The sequence below is a fragment of the Branchiostoma belcheri genome, unplaced genomic scaffold (genome assembly GCF_001625305.1).
Source record: "Branchiostoma belcheri isolate BF01 breed outbred unplaced genomic scaffold, Haploidv18h27 scaffold83, whole genome shotgun sequence".
Classification (NCBI taxonomy): Eukaryota; Metazoa; Chordata; class Leptocardii; order Amphioxiformes; family Branchiostomatidae; genus Branchiostoma; species Branchiostoma belcheri.
The window spans coordinates 785,398-811,566 of NW_017804498.1; the positions used below are offsets into that span (position 1 = coordinate 785,398).

The 26,169-nt window shown below is 44.8% G+C and overlaps 3 protein-coding genes across 4 annotated transcripts in view; 2 read left to right on the forward strand and 1 right to left on the reverse strand.

The window, feature by feature from the left end:
• Positions 1-4,895: 4,895 nt before the first annotated feature.
• Positions 4,896-17,370, forward strand: LOC109486812 (SH3 domain and tetratricopeptide repeat-containing protein 1-like). 2 transcript variants are annotated; one of them, XM_019790712.1, is made up of 12 exons: positions 4,896-5,420; positions 9,104-9,208; positions 9,711-9,806; positions 10,222-10,275; positions 11,086-11,448; positions 11,813-12,005; positions 12,479-12,567; positions 12,918-13,107; positions 13,485-13,627; positions 13,829-13,897; positions 14,027-14,161; positions 14,498-17,370. In XM_019790712.1, the coding sequence occupies exons 1-12, from the start codon at positions 5,306-5,308 to the stop codon at positions 17,089-17,091; spliced, it is 4,146 nt and encodes a 1,381-aa protein (XP_019646271.1). In that variant the 5' UTR covers positions 4,896-5,305; the 3' UTR covers positions 17,092-17,370. The 2 variants fall into 2 exon arrangements, with proteins under 2 accessions (XP_019646271.1, XP_019646272.1); XM_019790713.1 differs by having other exon boundaries at positions 14,507-17,370.
• Positions 17,371-18,156: 786 nt separating this feature from the next.
• On the reverse strand, positions 18,157-24,466 carry LOC109486814 (26S proteasome non-ATPase regulatory subunit 4-like). Its single transcript, XM_019790717.1, has 8 exons — positions 24,348-24,466; positions 23,108-23,251; positions 22,456-22,567; positions 20,544-20,699; positions 20,135-20,356; positions 19,534-19,813; positions 19,231-19,313; positions 18,157-19,028 (listed from the first exon to the last, which is right to left on the reverse strand). Exons 1-8 carry the CDS (start codon positions 24,371-24,373, stop codon positions 18,846-18,848), a joined length of 1,206 nt encoding a protein of 401 aa, XP_019646276.1. The 5' UTR covers positions 24,374-24,466; the 3' UTR covers positions 18,157-18,845.
• An 80-nt stretch (positions 24,467-24,546) lies between these two features.
• LOC109486745 (ultraviolet-B receptor UVR8-like) overlaps positions 24,547-26,169 on the forward strand; it is a 5,180-nt gene continuing 3,557 nt past the window's right edge. Inside the window, exons 1-2 of the mRNA XM_019790632.1 lie at positions 24,547-24,973; positions 25,663-25,914. Coding sequence (XP_019646191.1) covers positions 24,799-24,973; positions 25,663-25,914 — 427 coding nt within the window. The 5' untranslated portion in view covers positions 24,547-24,798. The remainder of the gene's footprint in view (positions 24,974-25,662; positions 25,915-26,169) is intronic.

Genomic DNA, 26,169 nt, shown 5'->3' on the forward strand with positions numbered 1-26,169 from the left:
TTTTCCCTCAGACAAGATAGTTACGGACCGGAAGTACGCGCCATTGGTCCGTGACTGTTTCTGAGGTGGCTTCCCATTGGTTGTCCCGAGGTGACTTTGTGATTGAATCGGGAAGCACATGTTGATGTTGTGGTTTGAACCACGCCTCTCTGCCCGACTCGTGCCAAGTGGAAGTGGTTAGGGACAACCTAAATACCGTACCAGGAGATAACGGCCCGACTTGCCTCTTCCTTTCCAATTTAACTCGAGTCACATACTAGAGGATGACTGTAGAGACGTACCTATTTCACGACACATCGTTCGATATTGTCATTGTCGTTCGACACTCCGACAAGTTTAGGACGCAAACAGACCCAAACTCTAAACACACCGTACTTCATAAACCTTGTCTAAACTCTAAACACCTGTGGCTTGTGTGTTCTAAAACTCAGTCTACTGACTTTGACATGGGAATGTAAGACTACCTGACCAGAATGTGCCATGTGCACCTGTCCTTACGTCACGTGATTTATGTGCACACGTCAGTAAAAACCTCTTCAACAAAGAACTGATAAACGAGTGACGAGAGTAAACCAATGCGTTTCTCGTTGATATGACCTTTTTATCTTAGGATAAAACGTACTCTTTACCCGGCCAGGTGTCCCCGAAGTCGTTTTTCTTTTCCGTCCTTATCTGGAATAAGGCAGATTGAACTCGTCAGAAACACGGTGACGCACAGCATACTGCAAAATGGCTGCACTGCATAAAACACGAGTCCAATACTGTAAACGTACTTGGTTTTGATATAATTCGTGGTATATGAGGGACAAGAAGGTGTTTTCGCGGTGTTCTAAGTGGAAATAAATACGTAGTACAATACACATACTCGCGGTGTTATGATTTCGAGAAAATATACCGACATTTGACGATCTGAGTACAGGCCGCGTGGCTGTGTGTTATGTCATCAACAAGATAAAGAAGTACGCAGCTTGTGCAGGATGTTAATAACAGGGACACGTCATTTGTGGCTTTGCGTCATCTGGCTTGATGACTTTTTGTGCTTTCGCTGTAAAGTTGAGGAAATAAAGATAACAATGCTACCCATCAATTCCTGTGTAAACATCAGGTGTAAACTGATTTGGTACTAAATCGTTGAACATATGATAACGTCATTTGTAGGAAGGGCAAAATACACCTGGTATACAGTATGGCGGAACCGATATCAAGGTATTGCTTCAATGATATTGATGAAAGATTCCACATTGTATCTGTATCTGGCTAACCGCCTTCCTACGTAACACACTAACATGGTTACACTCTAACAGTAGTGGACTTAGCCTTTAAAACTCCAGTGTCGACAGGAATTCGACCTGCAGGTTTAAACGTCCCTGACGACCCTCACCTTGTACAGAAACTCTCGTAAAAAGACCTCATCACACTGCAGAATTTACAGGGCGCGTGCGAGCCGTGTAGCTAACTCCCTGACCGCGCGCCCTCACAGTTGCCAGGGACGACGGACTCAACAAACCGGGCTCCTGACGCGAAAGTGGCGGCAAACTTCCTCCAGGTTTGCCGGAAATCACTCTTCCCGTCTCATCAAGGAATGTGAACCAGTTTCCAACCCAACAAGGGATGTCGCCGTGAAAGGACCAAGGTCGCTGTTTTGGGCCAATTCAAATAAACGTCTTCAAGGAGCCCCAACAACGCTAGGTCCTGTAGGAGGTCGCTCGGTAAGGATTTGCGTCTAAATGATTCAGTTCCTTCCCGCCAGGAAGGAAGTCGTTATTTAAGATGACGTAGGATACCATCTGCAGACGACTTTTTTCAAAACGGTATACTTGACATTTCCTTATATGGTCATAACGTCGAAATGAGATCCAGCGGTTTGGAGTACCTGTCCCCCCCATCTGCGTTACATTAGACTCCATAACACGGCGGCCGGTAGATGGAGCAGCAAGTCTTTCAGAACGTGCCTCAACACAAATACCTGCGACCCGCAAGAATTTTGCAACAAGCTAAAAATAGGGAGGAGCAAGAATCGTATGTCTCAATATTTTACACCTGACATTCGACTGTCGCGAAGACCTGCACGCGATACCAAGTTCAAGTACGTTTTCGTGCAAGAGTTTCCGCCAAAAAACAAGACCACTGGGGGTGAAATAGCAGGGATCTATCACCGTAGATTTGACCTGATTCTTGCAGGTGTCTTGGAGAAAAGAAATAAGAAAACATCTCTCTTAAATCGACATGTGATCTGTCAGTCTTCCAGCAGTTGGAGTTGTCAGCTCTCCGCTCTTGGCCTGCAGCCATCTCACACGATGGCGGATCAAGTTGACAGGACCGCAACAGAGAGCGGGGCAAAACAGGAGGTTTCCAAACTTGTCTTTCTCTGACTCAGCTTATAATTGGGAAAAGCCCTTGGCGTCGACACAGGGCTAACACTGAGAGGATAACACAACCAACTGTTTCCAAATATGGAGTGGTAGCGATAACTTGGGCCCTCGACAAACAGATCTAGAGCCTCTATTTTCATTTATGATAACCAGATTTAAGGGTAAAAATCACATACATTGTTGATTACGAGATTATGAGACTGTCCTATTTTCGGCTGGAGTAGAAAGGTTAGGAACAACATCAGAAACACCTTTTTATAATACATAACAGTTACACATGTCAACTGAGGACAAGTTGAAGAATATTACAGTAGCACCTGATGGCAGTCAATGTGCAACTGAGTGCTCTAGCCTTGACTTGACTGGACACATACATGTATTACACAAGAACGAATCTTTATGTTATTATGTTATGGCTACACATATTAGATACAAGATTTTTAATGTTATTTTAGAGATGGTGGTTTCGGTTTGTTTTTGGATTTTTTCCCTGGCAGCTATCCCTACCAACAGTTGTTTGATCTTCTGTGTGATGAAGAGAGGAAGGGAAACAGTTAAATCAATGACGCCAGAGGCCATTCATTATCAAGTGACTGTCAACTTGAATCAACAACTTGAACTTGAACTGCAGCCCACAAAGTTGACCCCTCCGTGGCCGCGCTGGCCCCTCTATGGCAGGACTTCCGGGTAAATCTTCGCGCAGGGCGAACTTATCCATCCGTCTCCATCAGTCGGGTTACGTACTGAATGTTGTAAGGTTAACTCGATTTCTCTGTTTTTACTGAGAGACGGGAAGTTGTGGAGCAACACGCACTGCTCTGGTCTACATTGTCAACATGGTTCAGATTCCGGCAACTTCTGCACTCATTTCCTCTGATTAAGGCGTGATCCATCTGACGAGAGAGTTTCACGAGTATCTCGTCAGCTATCTAAGCACAACAGCTCAGGTCAACATTCCTAACATAGTGTCTGTACATTGTACATGTGGTATCGTATCGGGTATGCACCATCCATCCATCCATCCATGATCATCCATCCATCCATCCATCCGTCCGTCCATCCATCCATCCATCCATCCATCCATCCATCCATCCAACCATCCATGATCATCCATCCATTCATCCATCCACCCGTCCGTCCATCCGTCCATCCATTCAACCACCCACCCATCCATCCATCCATCCATCCATCCATCCATCCATCCATCCAACCATCCATGATCATCCATCCATTCATCCATCCACCCGTCCGTCCATCCGTCCATCCATTCAACCACCCATCCATCCATCCATCCATCCATCCATCCATCCATCAATTCATCCATCCATCCATTCATTCAGTCAGTCATTCATCCACCCATCCATCCATCCGTCCATCCAGCCAGCCATTCATTCATTCATTCATTCATTCATTCATTCATTCATTCATTCATCCGTCCATCCATCCATCAATCCATTCATCCATTCACTCATTATTCATTTTGGCATGTCATCAAATGTTCTATACACCATTTGTTACAGCGTTACAGAACAAGGAAATTATAATAATAAATCGGGCTGAAAAATCAGATGAGGGCAAGTGTATTAATACCTAGTAACTGTGATAACAACGATGAACACGCGTCATTTGAAAAACTCCACATTAGATATCACTGTTGGGAAATTACCTTGTCGTGTTTCATCCAGTGATATCGACATTATATATTTCATGCAGTCGCTATCGCCAGGCGAATGCTCGTGTGAAAGATCGCTAGGTCTGACAGGCAGTTACAACCCTGAACAGGTTTGACAGAGATAACTCTGCCGCTGGTGAACCCTGGCCCTGTGGTCACATACAGGTCTCTCTGTGTCCGATATATATATATAGAAAGCCTGACACATGCGCAACCTGCTGTTAATCCCATCAATGGGGCCAAGCAGAAAATGAGGAGGAAGAAGAAGCTTTAGAGAGTGCACTGGATGCAGGCTGGTTATGACCACTGGTCTTTATTAAAACTCCTTGTTCAGACAAAACGGAGACCGAGAGAAGGTCTCATTTCAACTATAGACGGCGATCGTTGAACGACCAAATTGGATTTGGGTGATCCTTGATTTCATAATTGGAATGAAGATACATGATGTTTAAAGCACAATTAATATGACAACAAAACACGTAAAACCATTTGATCGTTATGTATGAAATTGGTTGACGTGACCGAACCACTGACAATGAGCCATTTCGGTAAGAGGACGGCTGATGTCAAATGCCACATACACGACTGATCCAATAATACCTGAGTTAATGATCGTGCGACAATCGTACGACGAATGTGACCGTGCGCGAACAAACCACAGAGAACCGGACAGGACCGGTCCATGAGCACGGAAATTCCAGTTCTGATATCGTTTCCACCTGTTGAACGCTATTCACGACCCCCCGCTGGACCAGAAAATCGCCTAAGTGACTCCTCCAAGGAACATTTCCGCCCCCTTGGGAAATTTCCGGACCGTGCTGGCTGTCAACATGTTTTGCCAGTTGAGTCCGCACGTCCCAGTCCGGGTGTCAGATTATGGAAATTTCCCCCCGTGTTGGTAGCGGGATAGAGAGCCTGCCAAAAACTGCCAGGACTGTGGAAATGCCATTGACATTCGCGTGTCGCTCTGTGGAGAAACACAAACAGTGCCTGGTACCGCTAGACACATCGCTTCACACCTACCAAAATAGAAATGTATATGCCTACGAATAACAAAAGCAGAAAGAATTGTTTAGTCAAGGTTGTTTCTCGAACATTTCACACGGGCCGTGCACCTGTTTTGACGAGTTCAAAGATCGTAGTGCACTCTGGGAGTAGACCCGCCCCCTGTACACTGACAGCATGAGTGACTCCCGTGCACCTTTAGCACACGGTGGCCAAACATCAAATATTTACCGTCTAATATTTTGACTTCAAACAAATGTTGCCCCGTAGGAAAAGTTTACCGCGCAGTTGGGACCCACGCCCACTTCTGTCAGACCTCCGGCGGTCTCTCAGGTCCAAGATGGCGTCCTCCATAATAAGACGACGAAGAGGTAGGGCATCATGTTCTGTAGGGTTTGCTCTGCACTCCCGTACATGTTCTGTAGCAGGGTTGTTTGTGCCAATATTCCGTCTAGCCAGACACACGGGTTGCTCAGGGGTAAGCTTCTTTTTGCTTATCCTGTCAGGGATACCTCTTCATGACAGTCAAACCGTCTACTGTTAGCTAACCTTTGCCTGCGGGCAAGCGGCGTCCTTATGCAACCCTGCCAACCACGGGGACCCCTTCCAACTGTTTTACTTCACATAACACGGTAATGGACTTGATGTTGTTGCAGGATCCAAGTCTAGTTCTGTTGATGAGTTTATGTTACATGTCAGTGTCCGCTAGAGACAGGACAGACGGGTGCATGGTGGTGAGTGAGGACTCCCTGATAGCCTAGTCTGGTAAACCACTCCTCTACAGGCCCGTGTTTTACCGACCCTATGGACATAGGGCCTCTTTTTCTGACACCCTCTCTTTCCAGCCGGAACACCGACCTTCCTGATTAATGTCGACCATCGTGCACGAAGTTTATAAAACCGACTCTGTGCTCCGTAAAAACTCCCGGCGTGCAGCCTAACGGGCCTGGGCGGACGGGCCACACTCCCAGTACCGTAGAGATACCGGGGAGCCTACGATGGTATGGCTGCTAGGCTTACTTCCCTGTCAGCCCGAAGGAAATATCGGATAACTATGGGTGAATGTCTGACAGGCCATGACCGTGCGCCGACAGTGCGCTGATGTTGTTTTGAATGTCCCGTCGGACTTAAATGACCAGAGGGTCGTGTACGGTCATAGTGTACAAAGTTGCATCTGCCAAAGAAAACGTCCCTTCCATATAAGGACATAATAGTTGTCCTGGGTGTATTTTTCTGGTATTTGACAACATGGTACTCTTTGAGAAGAGGTGACGCTTGTTCAGAACAGGGTACCCAAAGAAAAGATGAAGAGGAAGAGAACAATACAAAACGCATAACAGGTCTTAAAAAACAAGCCTAACCTCTGCTTGGAGAGTAACAACAGGTGACGGGGCTCACTAATGTCAGAATAGTACAAAGATGACGTACACCTAAAATTTCAATAGCAGTCCTGATGAAAAGTTCGTCAAATATCCGATGGGTGTCGTGTAAACAAAAAACAAGATCCAAACTTGCTATGCTTGGTAATTCACCGTGTTTGCTTAGACACAGCTATTAGGTAGCAGACATCACGTACTCCCTGTGTCAAGCACAAGAGAAGCAGTGTTTACAGGGGGCGTGAATGTCACATGGGGGGAGGTGTTCATTAGATACATTTACCCTGGATGTTGAAAATGACATTCAATACTAGTGTTTTCCCTTCCATGTCTACCCTTGTTCACATCTGGTACCTCCCTCCGTCAACGGAACTCCGTGGGTTCGTGTTTTCAGGCTGTTTGTCGCAATAGCTCGAGAACCTCTGGATGGATTGTGATGTTATTTTGTATCCGGGTAGGTTTTGGGACGGCAATGGTCAATATTGCTTACAGGTCTCCTGGCGACTTTCCATGGTACTGCAGCAGAACTTATGCTGAATATTGTATATGCTTTAGTCTTTATGCCTACCCGTCCTACATTTTCAATAATATATTTTCTGTTTGAACCTTCATTACTAGTACGGTCACGTACGCGAAATCAGGCCATAACGCCGAAGTCTGTTTGCACAAGCATGTAGTCAACAAACCTAGAACTTTAGCCGGAGGCGTGAGATTGCCTACCAGACTTTGCCGTGGAATTTTTTGCTGGGCTTCAAAGCCTCTGAAAGACGGCAATGCGCCAAATATTATGATTCTAAGAAGCGGGGAACTGGACCGTCTGAGACGAGTCATGGGACGAACGGAGTAGGACGAACTGTAAGGCAGGAATTCCTGTGTATACCAGGTCATCTAGGTTGTAGGAGAAAGTTGATTGCAAGATCCTGTTTTCGAGGGCTAGTAAAGGGACATTGCAATGAATGAACCTTTTTGAGACCCCTCAAAAGAAAACTCCCCAAGAACATGAGTATTCAAGAACATTAATTATTGTATAGATATTCGGTTCGTGGACACGACCAAGACACATAAAAATGTTGATGACGCAACCTGCACTTGGGCGATAACCCTAAAGTGATGAATCTAACGACAAACCTAGAATAGTTCCAAACACCATTACATTCCATTTCTCTGACGCAACGTGAACTTGACCTGACCGAGAACACATATAGCTAATGGCACCTTGTACAAACATGTAATACAACAACAACAACGCAGGTCTCTGTGTTTGAGATCTCCGTTGGTATGCTATGTGACAACCCAGGTCGCACACAAAGACATGCCAATCACATGTATGACCCATCCGCTTGACTGTTGGACTTTTGTACCAGTGTTATCAGCCATGATGGGCGCTGATAGCGTAATGATGTATTTGTGTTGTTGTAATGTACAGGGCGGACCGTTCTACATAATGTGCCAACATTATATATATATATCTCCATTTCTTGGCGAGGAAATTTAGATCTAGCCATGTATTCTTTGTCGAATGAAGGGCTGTAAAATCATAAACTACTGATATCAGCTGTGAGATAGAGACGATTTTGGACTTCAAAGGGCTGCTGAAAAATAGTCGATTTGGCTAAATAACCAGCAATAGGTGTGCGCTTTGCAACCCAATTTGTAAATCCGTGGGTAGCAAAATGTACTACTGTGGCTGGCTAACTCTTCAGTGTATTTGGTCAAAGGTACTATTTTCCATCAACCGTTGTTGGAGTCTGGTAGAGACTACGATTTTGGTACAGTGCCAGCTTGTCCGAATGATATCTTCAGGTTGACTATTGCTGTGTAGCTAGGGTACGTAACACGGAACAAGTCTCGAGCAGTGTGACTTTTGTCGTGCTTCCTGTCTTTCGACATATTGATACTTGTGTATGGTTGCTTCTGATGCCTAGCGATGGTCTGTGGTACTGCATCGCCGTTGGTCTTCTCTTTTTTAGCAAACAGATCAACGTAAAATTATACCCGATAGGGCGTCTGAGCATTGGTACCTGGAGGGCCTACACAGTCATTCACCACAATCACATTGAAAAAGGAGTAGTTTTGGAACATTGTCAAACTATAAAGATAAGGATATAGAAAAACAGGTCAGACCAGGTCGAGTGAGAGGTCGGTAACTCCCACACACATGCCGCCCACGAGCAGCGCTCCTCAGTACCCCACCGCGTGTCACGTGTACGGGCCGGCACGAGATGGTAGAATGTCTCTATAAACACTTCTCAAACTCATTAAATGCAAAAGTAACTGTAACCGCGGCGCCCATCGTCCATTCCGGAAAATTCGGGGGAGAAAGGGCAACTACCTGTGCACGTGTAACAAGAAATCGAAAATTTCCCACCGCGATCTTGCAAAACTTTGTCTTAATCATTAATTTCTCGCTGATTGTCACATCCACCCATCCTGCGGAAGACGTCACATTTTGGCCTTCAGTAGGAGCTCGAGACATTCCTGTCAGTCTGCGGTTACATCATTTCCCCCTCAGTTCCAGGTCCATTGCATTCAATTGCTACGAATAAACAAGCAAACAGACAGACGCACATTAAATGTATCATGTTTATCCTACCTGTTCACCATGTTCCAACCATAAGTTATGTAGTTCCCACGGATCGTGGGCTAACAACACAAAACATGTTTCCTCCCGCTCTCAGGATCCAAAATGGCGGCAGCCACCACTGACGACATCCAGGATAAGAAGATGCGCATGCGCGACAACAGACCGAAAAGTTTTCACTTGGGAGCCCATCCAGGCGAGGGTAAGTTAAAACTGATGAAATACTAGTATCGATATCCAAGTTGAGAACGTTTTTTGGTTTAGTCTGAGGTGCGAGTATAGCTGTAACGCTGTATGTACGATCGATCGAAGAACCGTAAAAAGCACTCCATCTTTGAACAGATGCAATAAAATATTGTGCTGAAGTTTGTGTATGAGAGGAATTCTGGAGGGAATGATAGAAGAAGAATCGTTGTTACCTTTTGAACGGACAGGTTTCATATAATACGTATGTCATATACAATGTATAGCAGGACAGAGGGGGATTGGAACTCTCTGAAAGTCACCGAAATAAACGATACGGTTAATGGCTGGGTGGATATCATCATCTCATCTGGACGTGAGAGTCACGGATCTTCATGAGTTTAAATATGTTCATGAGTATAAACATATGTTGCTGTTTTAGCATGTGAAATCTGTGATAACTAAGTGGTAAAATGAGTGTCTGTGAAGGAAAAAAAGTGACAATCTGCCTTATGTTTCAGCTCTTGGTCTGAAGCCAGGACAGCCGCTGTCGGTGGAGGACATCCAGGCGCTGAAGGCCACTCTACAGGGGGGCAGGCCGGCCACCTTCCACCCGGGTGAGGGGGTGGGCAGGGAGGGTAGGGGGGTAGGGTAGGGGGGTTAGGTCGGCGACGGGAACATCGTCCAGAACATCGTTAGATACTCGTCCAGCCTAATACATTGACATTCTAACAATAATAAAGGATCTACGGCACTTTCCCTGGCACTTTCCGTAACAAGATAGCTTCAATATTGTGCATGTGCACGGCTATCAGGAATACGTTTGCGATCGTGTGACGATCCTATGACGAATGTGACCTGCCCCTAAGATAGAGCTTCATTCCGTGTCGTCACGTGGTGTTGAATAATAAATGAACGTCCGTCATTACTGATGTTCGTGAACCGAGGGTGTACATGTAGTAAACATGGTGTCCACACACGGCCACTCCAACTTTGTCCGCCGGAAACTCACATACCTGTATGTTCCCCCAGGAATGCTGTCAAAGAACAAGAGTACCGAAGGCGGGAAACCTGCTCGAGTCAAAGGTATCTCATTCTTTACCGATTTTATGTGCAAGGCCTTGCGAGAAGCTTGGGTGTCACATTTTAGTTTTTATTGCCTGGTGCTGTTCTTCAAATGCTCGCGTGGTGGTGCTTTTGAGTAAGATGCTTGAGCTGAACACAAGTTGTAACCAATACATACACTAGCCGTTTAAAGACATATACGTTAAACAATGTATGCCGTTTTTATCTGAATGTACGCATGTACTACTACTAGTGGCTGTCTCGCTACGTACTTACGTTGTTTACCTATGATGAGTTATGTTCCTGTTTGAGAGGTCGGTATGAATAATTTATTTGTGTAATACATTAGACACATCGAGATAACAAAAGCCGTGGTGCAATTGAGGTAAAAAATATCTGTACACATATGATAGGGAAGTAAGAAAAAAACGTAAATCAATCCAGCAGTAGCTAGTCCAGCCATTTGGAATGCACCTTGGGTGGCAAAGGCCTTCACAGTGGTTAGGGTTAACGTTGTTGACTTAAGGTTCTGGGTTCAAAACCTTAGCAGGTCCCAAAATTGTGTCCCTGGGAAAGGAATTTCACATCTATTTCTTCACTAGACACCGGTGAAAATGAGTACCTAGGTTAGGGACGTCCTCGGATGGACTGAATGACACCTCACATATAAAAGTCAGCGGCGGTCCTTCCCAGAATGAGTAGATCGAACTTACAGTCTGGTACTTTGCACTTACGCCTTGCACTTACGCAAAAAATAACTCCTGTGTTACGCCTCAAGGCGGTTTACCGGTTGTATGAAACCAAACCAACTGTGTTGATATTTTCCACCAGAAATAACGGCCAAGCTGCGGCCGTACTTGGACAGTGGTGAGATGCCCCCGGTGTCAGTCTACAAGGAGTTAAAGGACAGGCTGTTGAACGAGGACGTGTCCAAGCGTCTGTCCGGAGTGTTTCAGCTCATCTCCGTGTCTCTGGTCAGGACTGACGCCAACACCACAAGTCTCAAACTCAGATTCGGCACGCTGGAGAACGCGCATGCGCTCTGGACGCACAGCGCCCTGGGTCTGCTGGAACCGCTGATAGAAACGGTGCTGACGTCACCAATGAGGTCCAACGTCGGCATGGAGGATCTGCGCATGCGAGTTGACGTCGAGGAAGAGGACTACCTTCCTGTGTTTGAAACCTTATCAGAAGGTACATGCATTTGTTTGTCTGGATAGAGTAGGTTGACAGCACGTGGGTGAGGCAGGCAGAATGACAGCTCAATAGGACAGGACAGGAGCTCAGAAAATGGGGGGGAACGTGAAGTTCTCAGAATCTTGCCCGGGGCCCGGGAGCCAACGGGAATCATTGGTCGACATGGGGGTCTATATCCCCTGGAAGTGTGAAATCTTTTATTTGCCTATGACTTGATGGGAACACAAATATCATAAATTTGAAGCATTAGAAGATGTTTTCGTTATCAGTGCATTGATCCTATGCTCCTTATGCGCACGGACAAACACTTTCTTTTCTCTCTCTACAATTTAACATTTGGAAAATAATGAATTGTTTGCAGGTGACTATTTTGTGCGGGTGAAAGACGATAAAAGCGGACTGAGTTCTCAGGAGGACATCCAGACCAGACCAGGGGAGGTTCTGCGGGTGGTGCAGGCTGACGATGTAGCGCAGCTCAAGGTGGAGTCGCTAGGGGGCGAGCGGACCGGATCGATCTTGCGAGAAAACGTAGCTCACGTCGGACCGTTTCAAGAGTAAGCTTTATGTTTATCTTGTAGACTAGTTACTTTCGGGTACGGAAGGATAGTTTTGGGTGACTGAGTTGTGGGTTTATGTGTATATCTCTGACTAATACCTTCGGTTTCATGGTGAGTGGGAGGTGGCTTTAACAGTTGGCTGCCCAGCACACGCTGCTTAAGAGTAAGTGGGTTGTATGTGGAGGAATTCAGGAAGCTTTAAGTGGTGTAAAACCCAATTAAATTACATCATGTAATCTGCTCCACAACATATGTACGAAAACCCAAAACACTCGAAATTCTGTGACCATAAAGGTCACGAAAACAACCAATAGTTCCCGGCAGTTTGAAATGTTCGACTTCTTGTTCGTACGATCGTAGTTTTGTTACCATGTTAACACATGAAACACATACAAACATTCTGTCCGTTTTGAGATTCCTTTCAGTGTTTCGATCGATGTTTCCTCATCGTTTTATCATCATTATTACAGTGACATGCTCAAGAGATGTACGGAGAAGAGAAGAGAGCCGGAATCCGTTCCAGTCGTCAACGCTGAGAATCTCCACGCCATGGTCCCAGGTAGGGCATTTGATCTCCAATCGTCAGATGCCAACCGACTTGCTATAGAAATGGCTTCTCGTCGTGTTCTTTTAGATTTATATAAAAATGATGTTTTTGTACTGGCAATATATTTAAGTCAGAAAGATGCATCGTGTGAACCAGTAATGCAATACAGTTATACACATCAATAACTGAGGAGCCCCGCCGGCGGCCAGCATTAAAGCGTATAAATGCGAAATGAGGCATAGCTAGATGTAAGTACATGTATTTGACGATCATGCAGACACTCTCTTATTGGTCGAATCGCTAATTGCCATTCTGTTATTGGTTGAACTACTACTAATTGTCATTTTCTATGTATCCTACAGGAACCTATGTGGTTGAAGAAGACTTCGAGGCTACGGCTGGTGATGAGATCAGCGTACCGAGTGGCACACGAGTGGCCGTCGCGGTGGAAGACAGACCTGGCCCGCTTATCGACTGGTGCCTGGTGCGGTGTCTGGAGGACTCCAAACAGGGATTCCTTCCGAGATCCTGCCTGAAGCTGGAGGAGGCAGAGTGAGTTCTCTAGCTCTATAGATATATAAACTCCTTATTGTACTCTGTTACAACCATCGTGCTATTTAGCATTCATAGAAACGTATGCTTAAAGTCTAGCAATGTCATTACGAACATATATATTCACTTCAATGAAAATAGTTTTACTGTTAGATTCAAGACTAGTGCACCTTTCTTTTTGCGGTAAGTGTGTGGAAGAATTCAGGAGTGGTGTTATACTAGATTAAATTACATCATACATGTATCGTTCTTCATTCTTCACGGTACCAATACATTCACGAAGCCCCACTTACCGACGGTCTGACATCTCCGTCTTTCTTGGCTTTCAATTACAATGTACTTCGTTATAATACTGTGTGTCTCCCTGAATACTGTAGTGCTGTCGACCCGACATCCCCAGCTTTGGAGAAAGCGGATCCATTCGGGTCACTGGCAAGCGGTAACAACGGCGGTACCCACTCCATAGGAGCCGTCAGCCGAGCTGTGCTGGACCGGTATCGACAGACACATTATGACAGAGGTACGACATTATGGCCCCTTTCCTCCAGACGACAAAACCAAAATTCGATTTGCGTGACCCTTAAATCAGAGTACACAAAACATCTAAAAATCGTCCATTGTCTATGAAATTCTTTCAGTGAACTGTCAAATATTTTGTGAACTGTCAAATATTTTTCGTGTAAAAATGCAACATGAATATGGATATTTCTTTTACATACAGGACTTAAAAGTTGTGCAGACGCCGCGGTGGCTTCGCTCAAAGCTTTGACGTCCAGAGAGACAACAAGAAGTAAGTCTATTTGCATGTTACTGTCTGCAGTATCTATCTGTCATCAAACTACCTTTCTGTGTTATATTAATTTCAATTACAGTTTGGTAACCAGTCTACAGATTGTTTAACAATCTACTCGTGTTTTAGGCGACAGCAGAAGGTCAAGTTTGGATGACCTTGCGGTTGGTCAGGAGAACAAAGATGGCGGAGAGATTAGGTCTGGGACTACCGCCATCTTGACTCCCGCAGCGAATGCTGGTCACTCGCAAACGGGAGCAACAGGTAAGCAGTTACAATTTTAAGAGTGTGCTACACACTTAATGAACTGGAATTGCACAGAACCATCACAAATTGTTTTTGTGAAGGTCCATGTATCGCTATAGACCAATCCTAACTGTCCATCACAGTTAGCAGTTCAATGATAGCACGATCGATGATTAGCGTTTCGACTAATGAAAGAGTGGCTGCATGCCTGGCAAATATTCTTTTATTTTGAATTTCTATGTGCATGGGGCTGTAGGATAAGTCCGTATTGGTCACGGTCGCCCTCTCCCCGCATCACCTAGTTACGTAGCTTTCAATTTTCCTATCTTACCATGTTTGTTTGTTAATGTCTAGGATCTCCAGAAGAAGAAAACAACGAGGAAAGTGCAGCTGAAGATAACGGGCCCTCCACCGCTTCCGAGGGAGACAAGGAGAACATCCACTACCTCAGGAGCATCCTCAAGTCTGCCGAGGAAAACGAAGACCTCAAGGCGGTTTCGGACAACCTCAACAAGCTTCTCCACGTCTTAATTCGCGAAGACGGAGAGGACAGCCTTGCCGAATCTGCTCAGTGTGCCAAGAAACTGCAGGAGATCGGTGCCAAACTCGAGGACCCTAAAACTCAGGCGGCGGCCGAAATATTTTTGGCCCAGATTAGTAAACAAAAGGGAGACTTTACTAAAGCAAAAGACCATTTCCTCGCAGCTATAACATATCAATTTGACACAAAGGGCATGGATAAGGCCTTGGTGGCTAGGCTGCATTGTGAAGTGGGAAGCCTGTGCGCTGAAATTGGTGACTTCGACGGGCGGAACGTTTCTATGGAAAAGGCGCTGTCGCTGCTAAATCACATCGTTCCCGGCAAATCAGATGACATGCTTCCTGAAGATGTCAAAGTCGTAATACCTCTGTATGAGTATTACATGTTCAAGGCCATTCTCGCTAACGATACCAAGACCGAGAACAAAATGTGTCGACAGCTTTTCCGTCTGTACGGCCAGGCTAACGCCCTGCGCTGGAGCACGATGTGCGCAGAACGTGCCCTGCTCATCAATAAGGCAGAAGAGAGACCTACACTGGGGGACTTCTACACACTCCATACGCTGTACGCCCAAGACGGGAAATGGTGCTCCGCCTCCCTGTGTCTTAAAATAGTCCTGGAGTACGAAACAGCCAATCCCACCTTGTACCTGAAGCTCGCCGACCTGTGCATCAAGGGGGCCAGTAGCAGCACGCAGGATGATGCAGACAGAAAGGTAGTTCCCAGCGAAACCAGGAAATACTTCCAGCGGATACTTGATCTGACGGCCGGTTCGGAAAACCGCTCATTGCAGTTTGAGGCCCACACCGGCCTCTTTGCTGTGAACGGAGGGAAGAACGACGTCGCTGCCGCCGTACAGCACCTAGAGGAGGCCATCTCACTCAGCCAGGATCTGGGAATGGTTACCGAGCGTCTCGAACTGTTGACCGTCGCGGGGTCTTTCTACCAAGAGAGGTGCCACGAGGGCAAGACGGCAACATCGAAACTAGAGGAAGCACTGTCCCTGGCAAACCAAACTAAATCCGAACTCGGAGGAGGCATCGTGTGCAACAAGCTCGGGCTAGTCTTGCAGTGGCAGGGCTACTACAAACAAGCAGAGGGATATCTTAAGAGAGCACTGCTACTCAGTCTGAGGACCAACAACAAAATCAATGAACTCATATCGTACGCCAACATAGCCAGCCTGTACAAAGATTGGAAGAACTACTACATCGCAGAGAAGTGTTTACGTAAAGCCCTCCTGATCGAGGTACCGACCGAAGGTGAAAGGCTTGCTTTCAACTGTTACGCAGACATTTACGCTGCACTGGGAAACATCTACCTCTTCCATTTGGACAACAAACCGGCAGCGAAGTGTTACTACGAGATGGCACTGGCCGTAGCCATGTGGAACAGCGACAAGCGTGGTCAGATGCACCTGGCCAACTTCCTGGGAACTTGCCAGGGAGATCTCAACGACGGGCAGGAAGACCAGGCGCCCAAGTACTTCCAGTTCGCGCTACCTCTGGCAGTAGAGCTGAAGGAGAGGTCCGTAGAGGGGGTACTCCGGGCAAGATTGGGGGAGATGCACCTCAAGGCGGGTAACCACCAGGCGGCACTCAGCCACACCAAGGATAGCCTCGGCATATTCATAGACTTGGACGACAAGAAAAACGAAGCCAGGACGTGGAAGGCAACCGGCGACATCTACAGCAGTATGGAGTCGTTTGAACTGGCAGACATGTACTACCAGAAGGCGAACATCATAGCGACGGACATTGGAGATTTGGACGAACAATGGACCGTTTCCCAAGCACTGGGGAAGCTCTACGCCTACGATATGAATGAGCTTAACAGAGCTGTAGACTTCTTCCAACACACAGTCCTTCCTTTGGCCGAGAAGACTGGAGACAATAGCAAGGAAATTCTAGCTCACAATTGGTTGACCCATCTCATGTACAAAGTCAATAGATACGATGATGCCACCACTCACGCAAATCGCGCCTGGCGGCTTAGCGCAGAAGCACACAACCCTCTCTGCGAGCGCGTGGCCTGCCTCCGCCTGGCTCGCCTCCACTTGTGCCAGGAACAGTACGAGCTTGCCGAGCACTACTTCCTTCAGGCTCTCTCGCTCACACACGGGGTGTTCGTGGAAGACGTGGGCTGTAGATTTTACCTGAACCTGTTCTCTACCCTCGCGGACATCACTTTGAATCACATGAAGGACGCCAAAGATTCTGCCACCTACTACGAGATGGCGCTCGGACTTGCCATGCACGGCGGGTTCAGGGCAAAGGAGATGTACGTCCTGACGCAGTTGGCCAAGATCTATCACACCCATCTCAACGACAAGGAGCTGTCACTGGAGTTCTACAACAGAGCCAGGCTTCTTGCCACTGAGCTGAGAAAATCGTCAGGGTCCAGGTGACCCGTCACAGACAGATGAAATCAAACCGTTCAAAACCTTCAAACAATGCATGACGTTGTCCAAGGCCATATGCAAGTAATCAAGAGCCTTTAATGCCCAGTTTCGACAACGGAATCTTCTCAACATTGAAGATTTGATACTATGGGGAACACTACTAAGGTTATCTGTGCCTATTGGTTTCTTAGTGCCATATTTAACCCAATGACAGCATTGTACAACTGTTATATCAGTTAAAAAATCTAGAACACATATGCATTCTAAAACAATCATTACATGTAATTAGTACTTTGTAATTTCAGTTGTTTATTGGTCTTAGAACCAGAGCTTATGTCATGTATAATTTGATTTTAGACATTATATGTATAATTGATTATCAATATCTAAATGTCTGCTAGCAATTGTATACTTTGATGCCTCAGTGGTGTATTGCCAGTTGTGAATGATTGAGATACTAGATTGTGTAAAAGTCTCATACATGTTTATAAGAGCAAATTAAAAAATCCTTTATCAGGAAGTTCAATTGCCAAGTGTACATACTGTACTTCATATATTTTCCATGTGATCTGTAGAATATGCTTCCATCATGAATATGACCAGGACATACTGATATGATACTGTGATCTCAAACCTGTTTTGCTCCCTCCAGAGCTGCTCTACCACTGGTCATGACACTGAGAAGACAAACACTATGTACAGTAGTTACAGTACAGGTTCGTTGTACAGGGGAAATTGCCTTTGCTCTCTTGGACAAGTACAATGAACAGTGGACCACAGCTTAACATCCTAAGGACTGCAAACAATTTCAGTAGCATGCATGTCAGGTGAGTGACAACAGCCAGGATTCAAACTCCAAGGTCTTGAGGCTAGGTCACTAACCACTGGACACTACTACAAAGCCCTTGAAATTTCCTTTGCTTGAGACATGGTTATTTGTGCTTTATGGACAGATGTAAATATCTTTCATGCTATAGTTAACAAAGTCAGTGATAGTGAAGCCAGTACCTTCGTAGGTGTAACATACATATCTGGTATGTGTAAAATAAAGACACTGTAGAAAAGGTTTTGTTCTCAAGTCATCTTTATAATTGTCTCTGCTGAAATAGTGTCACATACATGTATATCCAGTTGAAAGCACAAATGAAAGGTAATACTTAAAAGGTAAATCTTGTTTTTTATTGTGTTTTTTCAATCCAGCATGAAATTTGTCACATGGGATCACATGAGATGTTTGTATGGTGACATAAACATCCTTTACCATCACTAAGCAGCCAAAATAAAGAATTCATTTCCATCTAACCTTGTAATGTTTCATTGTGCAGCAATTTATGTGTGTGCCATCAGATACTGGACATACTGGTAATGATAGTATTGTTGTGAATCTGGAAAACAATAGCCTTGCACTAGTCCCCAAGAAATGGACATTAGGAGGTGAGCTTAAACCATAAAAGGCAGGAACTACAGTCAAACCTGTACAAGTGACCACCCATACAAAAGGACCACCTGGCCTAAGTGACCACTTTTTGGTGGTCATTTTTCCCATTGACACCAGCATTAACAAGCCTGTCTGTAGTGACCGCCTGTCCACATGGACCAGATTTTATCAGTCCCCCTGAGTAATCTTCTTGGTCAGTTTTGACTGTTCCTGTAAGTTACTTGACCATTATGAGTGACTGTCTACCATTTACGGTACTACAAAATCTGCCTGAGGAAAAGCCTATGTTCCAGACCACATCCTAGCCTATATGGCAACGTCATCACTTCTTCCCCTTCTTGTCTTTGTCGTCCTTCTTGTCGTCATCCTTAGCCTGCTGTCGTAGTGAGTCCACCGCCGTGCGGATGGCTTCAGAGTTGGGGTCGACACCGGGGAGGTTCTCCAGGACAGACTGCAGGAAGGCGGGGTCTCTCATCACGTCATCATAGTCATCCTCCTCATCAGCCTGCAACGGTGGGTGGGAGAATAAAAAGATAGTCAATATGCATCAAATTCAAGATAACTAGACCTGTGTATCTAAACAAATTTCAGGTACAAGGTTTAGTAAAGAAGTAAACCCCAAAAAAGTAGGCATCACTTCAGCAAATTCAGTTGGCAGCAACTATTTCACCTGCAGTATAAAACAAAGAAAAAGGCAAGAAGCTCACCTGTGCTGATGCCGACTCTGTCTCCATGGCAACAGGAGTGTCTGTCTCCGCCTCACTTGGAGGGTTTGCCAAATTTGATAGCTCTGTGGTATAGGAAGGATGGCACGCTTGAAAAGTGACCTTTGGAGAACAACTTGCAGTGTTTCCAACAAGAAATTCAGGTAATACCATATCAAAACATTTCCCAATCATCAATAACACATGAGTGGTACAGGACACTTGAAAAAAATTTGCTGAATTCAATAGCAACACTATACTAACGGATCTGCCCCCGAGGTGTTGCCAAAATGACTAAGCCCTTACCTGGTGTCTGCACACTTTGCAGGGACATCTGCATGGCATAGGCGATCTGTTCCTCTTCTGTCATGTTGTCGAAGTCTACAGTTGGCATTGGCGTGTCATCCGCCATCTCCCCGCGCTCCATGGACATGGCCAGGGCGCGTTCCAACATGGCCTCCTCGCTGTCGGCCTCCGTAACCGTGGAGGCGGGCGTCACCCCTGTCTCGGTCGCCGATTCACTGGTCGCTTTCCGGGCCTCCTCCTCTTGCCGAGCACGCTGCTCTTCCATGGACACTCGCAGGGCCTGGTGGTCAAAAACATCAATATTAAAACAAGAAATCAGAGATTTCATCTTCCCCCGCCCACATACTGTCTACCTACTCTCAAGTTAACTCTATTTTCTGTCATTTGACAGCCTATCACTTTACTGCCTATAATTTTGCCAGTCAATCTTCCCCCACCCACGTGTTGTCAGCTACTCTTTCTAGACAAGAATACACACAAACCCACAGACAAACCCACCCAAAACAATACTTCCGTACCCGGAGGTAACAAACACTTCAGTCAAAAGTCTTTGTCCAGAGAAGCACCTTCCATAAACTTTGATGACATCACAGCCACCTACCAAAGCTAATTCAGGATCTGCGTTAGCGTCCACTCCAAAGTCAAAGTTTCCTTCGGAGCCGAGCGCCCCCATGGGTGCCCCGCCCTCCCCAGCGATGACAGGTGAGCTGAGCAGGGCGTCGGACAGGGAGGGGCCAGGTGGGACCGTCACCAGGTGGGAGCTGGTGCCCTCCTTACCATTCAGTGTGTTGATAAAGGACGTCAGCTTGTCATTGTTAACTTCCTGTAATCAAGAAAATAGTATTCATATACAAGTGTAACTTACAGGTGATTGGCCAAATTCTTTAGGTACAGGTCACAGGTTTAGGCTGTACCTAAATCCGTATATCTTTAGGTATGATCTATACACATATCATCACTTACATTGTATAACTCACATGAAAAGTGAATGCAAAAGAGGACCAACTCACCTCCTCTCCAAAGCTGATGATGTCTACAGAAACCTTCTCCTTCTTCAGTCTCTTGGCTTGTTTTATCAGGTCCTTGTCGTCTGTCTCTATGGGGCTGCCGATGAACACCACAATCCGCATCTTGTGGTTCTTCCCTTGTCTGTGCTTTAGAGCAAGCTGAAGGAGAAAGGTTTGTTTTTGCAACTCTGAAGGAAACAGGCAAATCGAAGAACCAAGAAAATAAATGCAGGGTTCTCCCCAGACGATGGAACAGGGGCGCTGCGCCAGGCTACTCCCAGCTCAGCGCCAGTATACTGCTTTCCAAATTTAGGGTGTTGCATCCCGATGTTTCTACAAAATTTCGCTAAAATTAAATAAAATAAAATTCGAGAAAATTTCCTGATTTCGGGGCTTAGTAGCGTCTATTTTCCCGCCGGCATTGTCTCTGAAAACTTGTGAATGGGGCGATAATCGAGTAAACAATGAGTATTTCGCACGACGCTACTGAGAGAATCGCTGTCATTGGTGGAACATCGGGCGCCCCGCTAGCGTTTTGAAGTCGTGTAAAGAAAGCTAATTGTCTGATTTCTTTGTAAACCAAAGCCCTCGACCCTGATAATAAGTTTAAAAATAAAAGCCGATACGTTTACGAACTTATAAACCGTAGACAATTCCCTACCGTACCGCGACATTATGAAGCATGTGGCGGCCGCGAAATTCGTTAACGCGACAGAAAATGTCTGGTTCATGATAGAGGTATTTCCCATGAAAATAACGTATACGATTTATTTTTCCCCTGCTGTCGGTTTTTAAGTCCCGAAACGTTAAAAAAAAGCAGAATTTTGCCCACAAACCCGGACGGGGGACGGCCTGTAGCTATCGGCGTAGCACATGGCGGCCGCGCCGCAAGGCTTCTGCCAAAAATCGGCAACGCGACAAAAAAATGCATGGTCCATTTTAGCGATATTTACCATAAAAATAATGTATGTGGTTTATTTCTCCCATGGTGTGAGTTTTAAGGTCTCAAAACCTCTAAAAAAGCAGAAATTTGCCGACGAAAACGGACGGACAAGGCATGGGGAGGGCGCTGTTGACGCCTGCATGACCCCCAAAAGGTCGAAGGTCATAGGGCACGTCCATTGCGCAATCACCTTAATTCGCCGATTTAGCTAATTTTAGGGCGTTTGAAAATTGATACAATCACATTATCGACTTGTAGACAAGCAAAGGGATAGAAACCAATAAAATGTTGTGCAGATTAATATTTTTTTCTTCAGATTTCTTTTTTTCTTTTTTTTAATTCAAAAGTATTTTCTTGAATGTGTAGTCCTAAACATGGGACCGATTTTTAATGTTAGAGAAGTGAAATTTTGTTTTGATGGTACTTTTGATGGTACTTTGATAATTATAAGGGACTTGTTTACAAGTTGGTGATAACATAAGGATGAGCATTAGGATAAGAAGGTTTTGTCCCAGGTTCTCTACATTTTCCCATAATTGCTTGCCTCAAGTTCCAAGTGGAAAATGTATGACTTAATGTCATATTCTGTTTCAATTGTCGAACTTGTAGGCACCGTTGGCCCCCGGTTAGGGGTCAGAGCGTGGAACCTATGCCCAATTTTTTCCTGAATGTTAACATTTTTTTCTGGCAGTTCAAAACCTGAAGTTGCAGGAAATGGCTTCCATTTGTATTTAGATAAAGAAAAATGCTTCAGCTTCCCCCCTCCAGACCTCCCCCCCTCCTACCTAGACCTCCCCCAGACCTACCTCCTCCGGGGTACTCTCAAATCCTGGGGAGAACCCTGAAATGGATGTAGCCTAAGGACAGCGAACTCTTCTGTTGGTGGAATCTGGGAAGTTGCCAAACAAGTTACTGTAAATGTAGAAGTACCAGTGGCTACTATCCACCTACTAGTATTTAGAGTATACTTACATGGGCCACTCTGATCCCTGTCATGAGATGAATGTTTCCCTTGGGCTGGACAGCGTGCATCTTGGTCAAGATCTTTCCTACGTCACTGGTCAGTGTGACCAGGACCTCACATCTACAAAAAAATAGACATCTTAAAATATAATGGACTGATAAACTTTGATACATATCACATCATTTTATTTCCCATTTTTCGTGATCATTTCAAAAACAACTATGGAACAAAGGATTAAAGTTAATTTTGTACAGGTATCAATTTCTCCCACGGTGTATCTACTTGCAATCTATAATGCATGTCAGGGCTGAAATTTTAACCTAAAATTTAGGTGCACAGAACAAGAGTGTCAGCAAAACCTGACATAGTTCTACAGTTTGAAAAAACTGTGATCACTGTCATGAACCCAAATTCTATAGCTAACTTTTTTAGTAAACAAGTGACACAAACAAAGGTTTTACAATTTGCACTTAGCTGTCAAGTATAAGCAAGTAAGTGTACAATAGTACTACATGTATTGGTAGAAAAGAAACCTGTATGTAAACTACACGAATATCCTGGCATATCCATGCACCTAAGTTAATAATTAGGGGCGTAACTCCAATTTTGGGTGCAAAAAGGTACAATCAATGTATACGAGTCCAGTGTCCAAGACGTTACCTGCCAGCCATGGTCATGAGCCCCACGTTGTTCTCAGGGTTGGAGCGGGACTTGCTGTGACACACCATGTTGACGGCATCCACAAGTGCCTGGATCCGGGTCGGGATGAAGTCTCCATTTCTCATGTACTCACTGTTGTCCACACTGCACATAAAGAAAATCCCCAAATTCAAAATTTCAATCAAACATAGCTGATCACAAGGGGTTATTGATTTGACGTGCTCTCCTAAAGACTCTTTTAGCATCACACAAGCACAAGGCACCAAGAGTTAAATACCTAGAGAGACAATTGACTCTGAACTGAACCAAGCAAAACCAGTACCTAGAGACCATGTTTAGCGAGATATAACTTATAAGGACAATGACAACAACAACATTATTATTGTGAGGTAGTCTTTGTTTGTTTGTTTGTTTCCCATAACCAGTAAACTGCCTTCAGGTGTCAAGTACAGTAATTACAAGTTACACAAGACTGGACTGAAAGCTTTGATCCACTCACACCAGGATGGTGGCCCCATTCCAAAATTATTTGGTTAGGAGTGATTTCATTTAGGCATAATCTACAGCCAAAATTTATGCTGGGTAAAACACCAGGTCTAGTACTTGTACATAATTTTATAATTCAGGAAAGGCATAAATATTTTCGAATAACAACCCCACACAGCTTACAGTTTTTGTCAGTAACAGTAACACCAAGATGACCACACTACAGTGACCCCCAAAACGACGATTTTTTTACGGTCATAAACATATATATTTTTGTTGCGTGTTAAGCCGTTTGCAAAAAAGTAACGACAAACCAATTGATAACACACCTTGCTTCTCGAAACTAAAGAAAGAAGGGTTGATATTTGTGGCTATGAAAGCACGAGGTGTGTACTAGTAGTCTTTGAAGTGAAAAGACTCTAATTGATAGCCTGGGTACCATCCGGATTTTCGCTACGCAACGCTTGAAAAATTTTTTCAAGCGTTGCGTAGCGAAAATCCGGATGGTACCCAGGCTATCTAATTGATAAATAAGTGATGAAAATTTGGGCCATGTGGGGTGGGGGGCTTCTTCTGAAAGTCTGCTTTGTCATCGCCTCACACCGCCAAATTTACACTCTCGCAACGGCCAAAATAAAGCCCTAAGATATAAAATATTCACACTATAGTGAATATCATCTTCTAAAAAATGACTGTTTGCATCAAATTATCATCTTTTTGACCCAAATAGCGAGAAATTTGACGACAAACTCACCATATCATAGTACTTTCCAGCACCATCTTGACGTCTGTTACTCTACTTGAACGACTTTCAAAACATGATCTGTGATTGGTCGATATTTTTGGGTTTCGATAAGCTAGCCAATAGGATATGTTGTAACAAAAATGTCTTCTTGTGTGTTGTTCGCATGCTCGATAACCTTTGACATCAATGGAAGAGTCCATTTTATCTTTGGTCTGGGTGGTTGTAGCAGTAGTACAGTGTAAATCGTAGGGTAGAAAGTCAACTTTAAAACAGGTCTTAGCCATTTTTGCTTTAGACTATGTTCCTAAGTTTATTTTTCAATCAAAAATGTTTACAACTCTGAGTCCTGTAAGCCTAAAACATCACCAAAACACTCATGTTCTGTTTTGGCTGAATATTGTTCTACTCAAGCAAGGAGAAGTGTTAAATATGTGAAAGTTGTAGCTTGTACTGTTGTAGGATGGGAAAATTGTATGTTTTTGGTTATAATGGTTTTGGGCAGCTGAGGCCTGACAGAAGCGACAATTTCCTGGCCCATCCTTTGGAGCTGAAGGCCACAGGACCAGACGATGATGATGATGATGATGTGGTTACTATGGTTGCAGCATCATGGAGTTCAGCTGCTATCTTTGCAGGTATGTCTCACACAACAAAGCTATTTTATATTTTATACGCATCATTTTGTAATCTCCAAGCAGATTTTAGGGTGGCAAAAGACAGGTATCAAGTTGGCCAGGCAGTATCCATTTGCCAGAGAGGGTCCATCATCATCAATCACTGTGCCACCCAAAAGGACCCTCTTTGGCAAATGTATACTGCCTGGCCAATTTGATACCTGTCCTTTGCCACCCTAGGATCTGCTTGGAGATAAATCATTTTGGGCCTTCTGTTCATGTTGACACTTAGAAGTTAGATTAATCCGGATTTTTGGAAAGTTAAATTTTTGACTGTCCTGGACTCCAGATCAATTCAAGGAATGAGGAATTCACTACTTGTGTGATGTCACGTTATGCAGATTGATACATGTACGTGTAACTCGGTAATCAGTGGATCATAACTATAAATTTCTGATGCCCCCATTGCCCATTGGTTGCATGGTCCTGTCGATCTAAATGGCATTACTCTTTTCCAGCAATTAGTCTCTCATCATTCATACTTCACTGAGAATATCCTCTTGCAAAAAAGAGGGCACCTATTAAATGGCTATGGGGTCTCCACAGATTGGCTTTTATGATTCATTTAGTTCACAATCAGGATATCACATTCACAAACTTCTGTTAAGTTCTGATGAATACAAGAAGCTCTAACATTCATCCTTCATCAGCTTTTGCAGGCAAAACAATCGTCATGACCCAAGGATTCCTAAACGCTGAGTCCCACCAGCACCGAAAGTTTGAGACTGAAGCTGTTAGAAGTTGCACCTGGACAGCTGACGGCCTGGTGGTGGTGTGGGAGGGGGGCCAGTGTGTGCAGGTGGACACCTGTACGGGACAGGTGCTGAGCAGGTGGACTAGCCCAGAAGGAGTGAAGTTCACAGATGTGGTTTGTGGGGAGAACAGCATACTGGCGCTGACAGGTGAGGAATAAAAAGAAATAGGCAAGAATTCATTGATACTACATGTAGATGCCAAGGAAGTTTGTGTGAATATATTGGAACTGTGGAGGGGATTGTATGTAATTTTACTCAGGTATTACACACAGCACAGTACTTCAATTTCCCCAGGTATGGTCCACTTACTCCCACCCAGCACATGCTGGCCATTTTGACATGACATTTTTAGCAAATGTCCACACACTTGAAACTTAGTAAATTTAATGACTTAGTAATCAT